Raw genomic sequence first — 2525 nt, forward strand, 5'->3', positions numbered from 1 at the left:
CGGGTTATCTGTCCGATATCGGCCAAAATTTAGCTACAGAAAGGATGTAATAATGGGCCCAAATCTGTCATAAATTATTACAACTGCGACCAGTTAGTGATGCAAGTTGTTTGTGCGTCACGCGTGCGCTGCTACTATTCATGTACTGAAATTAAAAAAGACCAGATAACCTGAAGTAATTAGGCAAAAAAGAAATTCCCCAAATATTCCTCAAAATTTTCCAATTCCCCAAGTCTAAATTTTCTCCCCATTTCAAATAGAAACTCCCAATTTGGGAAAAAATCCCCAATACTGGCAACGCTGTGTAGCTGTCAAATTATTCTGACATAATTTTTTGACAGCCGTCTCAGCGCACTTGCAAGCTAGTATTCGTGAATTTTTCTGCAATATTCTCCAAGGCAAAAAATACGATGGCAGCCGTCAATAAGTTATCCATGTTGGTAAGAAATAATAAAAAAAGAAAAAAAGTGTTACTAAAAGTTTTTGCAAACATCTAAATACAATAATTGAACAATGTCCTGGTAAATAAAGCTTGACAATATCTGCCTATCTGGAGAAAAAAATTACCCAACAGATTTTTTGTTGGTTATGTAATGTAACAAAACCAACCATGAAAGACGAAATATTTTTTGGAAAATAAATGTGATTTTGTTTATATTACTAAATGGAACACAATGAATGAGTGGTTAGCTTAATGGTAATTGTTAATTTGTTTCTTACAGAGCCGTGCAATGAGCACTAGCGCTCAAATGGTCAAACCACCAGTACAAGTATTCGGTTTGGATGGTCGTTATGCCACCGCTTTGTACTCCGCTGCCACCAAAATGAAGCAATTGGATCAAGTTGAAAAGGACTTGCTTGCCTTCCAAGCTACCCTTAAGCAAGATAAGAAATTGCGTGAATCTGTTGTCAGTCCCATTGTCAACAGGAGAATCATGGGTGTTGCCTTGAAAGAAAGTGCCGAAAAATTGCGCTGGTCTGCTGCTACTGGTAATTTGTTGGCCCTCTTGGCTGACAATGGCCGCTTGAGCCAATTGGATGGTGTTATCAATGCCTTTAGCATTATTATGGCTGCCCATCGTGGTGAAGTTGTGTGTGAAGTTGTTTCTGCCAAACCCTTGGATGCTTCACAAAGCAAACAATTGGAAGGTGCTTTGAAGGTAAGAGTATTGGAAAATAAATTTAAATTTGTTATAATAACAATAATGGGTTTTGTTGTTTTTTTACAGTCCTTCTTGAAGAGCAACCAAAGCTTGAAGATTACCTCCCGTGTCGACCCCAGCATCATTGGTGGTCTCATTGTCTCCATTGGTGATAAATATGTTGACATGAGCATTGCCAGCAAAGTCAAGATGTACACCGATGTCATCTCCTCTGCCGCTTAAATTGTAAAAAACGAAATCGTGGATTCAAAATCTTTGATTTCCTTAAGGCTTTTAAGTTTCTTTATTTTGTTTAAACAAAAAATGCTAGTAATTTAAATAATCAACTTTCCGAATCAATATAGTAATGCGTTCTAAACTAAATTTTCTGCTCCCCGCTATGAATGAAGTGTTGCAAAAAATTACTCTTGGATGAAACAAATTTGCTAAAAACATCAGCAAAACAGAAAAAAACAAAACAATAAAATGATGGATGTTAAAAAAAAACCAAAAAAACTTTGTTGTGAACCTGTTTTTGTATTCAAATGTTTTTCCCATTCTTGTGACCTAGTTTAATGAACAACGTGTTGTTGTTTTGTTGTGCACAACCGACCGTTAAATGCTTGGGTCTGGAACGCATCATCAACCAAAATACAAATTATGTTTAAGGTATATTTTTTATTAAATTATAAAAAATAACATGAATAACAACGAAACATTAGTTACAGGTCAATGCATGTATTGTGTTAGTCAAGAAACTAAACGAATTAAAACAGAATTTTATTTTTGACACTCATAAATATCCCGCACCACGCAGGCGTGTGGGTGTTAAATAATAGTGTACAGTGTGGCTAAATTGAATAGGAATAGTTTGTAAACGAGAAATCAATATGAAAGAAAAGAATTGAAAAGAATTATGTTGGAATGTGTTTTGGATATATCCATGAAATTCGAAACAGGAAACGGAGGATTTCATGTGAAAACCCTATATATACAGAGTTCAATTCGATTTTTGGAGATATATGGATGCATTATCGAGGTACTTTAAATAATATTTTTTATATAGAATTTTAGATACATTTTCTAATATTTGAAGAAAATTCTGTGAAGTTTAAGCATTGTTCTCGAAACATTTTAAAAATTTATATCATATGATGTTCTAGTAGTTTAGTCTATAATAGTTTTGTAATTTAAATCTTCTGTAGTTCTAGTTCTATACTGCATGAAATATGGCTCCCAATATTTTCGTCAACCAATAGTATGAATTTTTCAAGGGTAGATCATTTGAAGTGTTACATCTGTACTGGAAAAACCATGGGAAAAACAATGACATGTCTTCAGTCCCGTTTAGGGACGTCAAAATGTAAAACCCATAATCATAAC

At 34.3% G+C, this 2525-nt stretch overlaps 1 protein-coding gene across 1 annotated transcript; it reads left to right on the plus strand.

Moving 5' to 3' along the window:
• The first annotated feature begins 291 nt into the window (after positions 1–291).
• Positions 292–1658, plus strand: ATPsynO (ATP synthase subunit O, mitochondrial). The gene is made up of 3 exons (XM_073970962.1): positions 292–440; positions 723–1160; positions 1230–1658. Exons 1-3 carry the CDS (start codon positions 411–413, stop codon positions 1383–1385), a joined length of 624 nt encoding a protein of 207 aa, XP_073827063.1. The 5' UTR covers positions 292–410; the 3' UTR covers positions 1386–1658.
• Positions 1659–2525: the final 867 nt, after the last annotated feature.

This window comes from Musca autumnalis, unplaced genomic scaffold, assembly GCF_047663935.1.
Source record: "Musca autumnalis isolate F117 unplaced genomic scaffold, ASM4766393v1 scaffold_1, whole genome shotgun sequence".
Classification (NCBI taxonomy): Eukaryota; Metazoa; Arthropoda; class Insecta; order Diptera; family Muscidae; genus Musca; species Musca autumnalis.

Coding starts and splice junctions, on each gene's coding strand:
- ATPsynO (XM_073970962.1), top strand. CDS start 411: ATGGCAGCCGTCAATAAGTTATCCATGTTG. Junction 441..722: donor TCAATAAGTTATCCATGTTG/GTAAGAAATAAT, acceptor TGTTTCTTACAG/AGCCGTGCAATGAGCACTAG. Junction 1,161..1,229: donor AATTGGAAGGTGCTTTGAAG/GTAAGAGTATTG, acceptor GTTTTTTTACAG/TCCTTCTTGAAGAGCAACCA.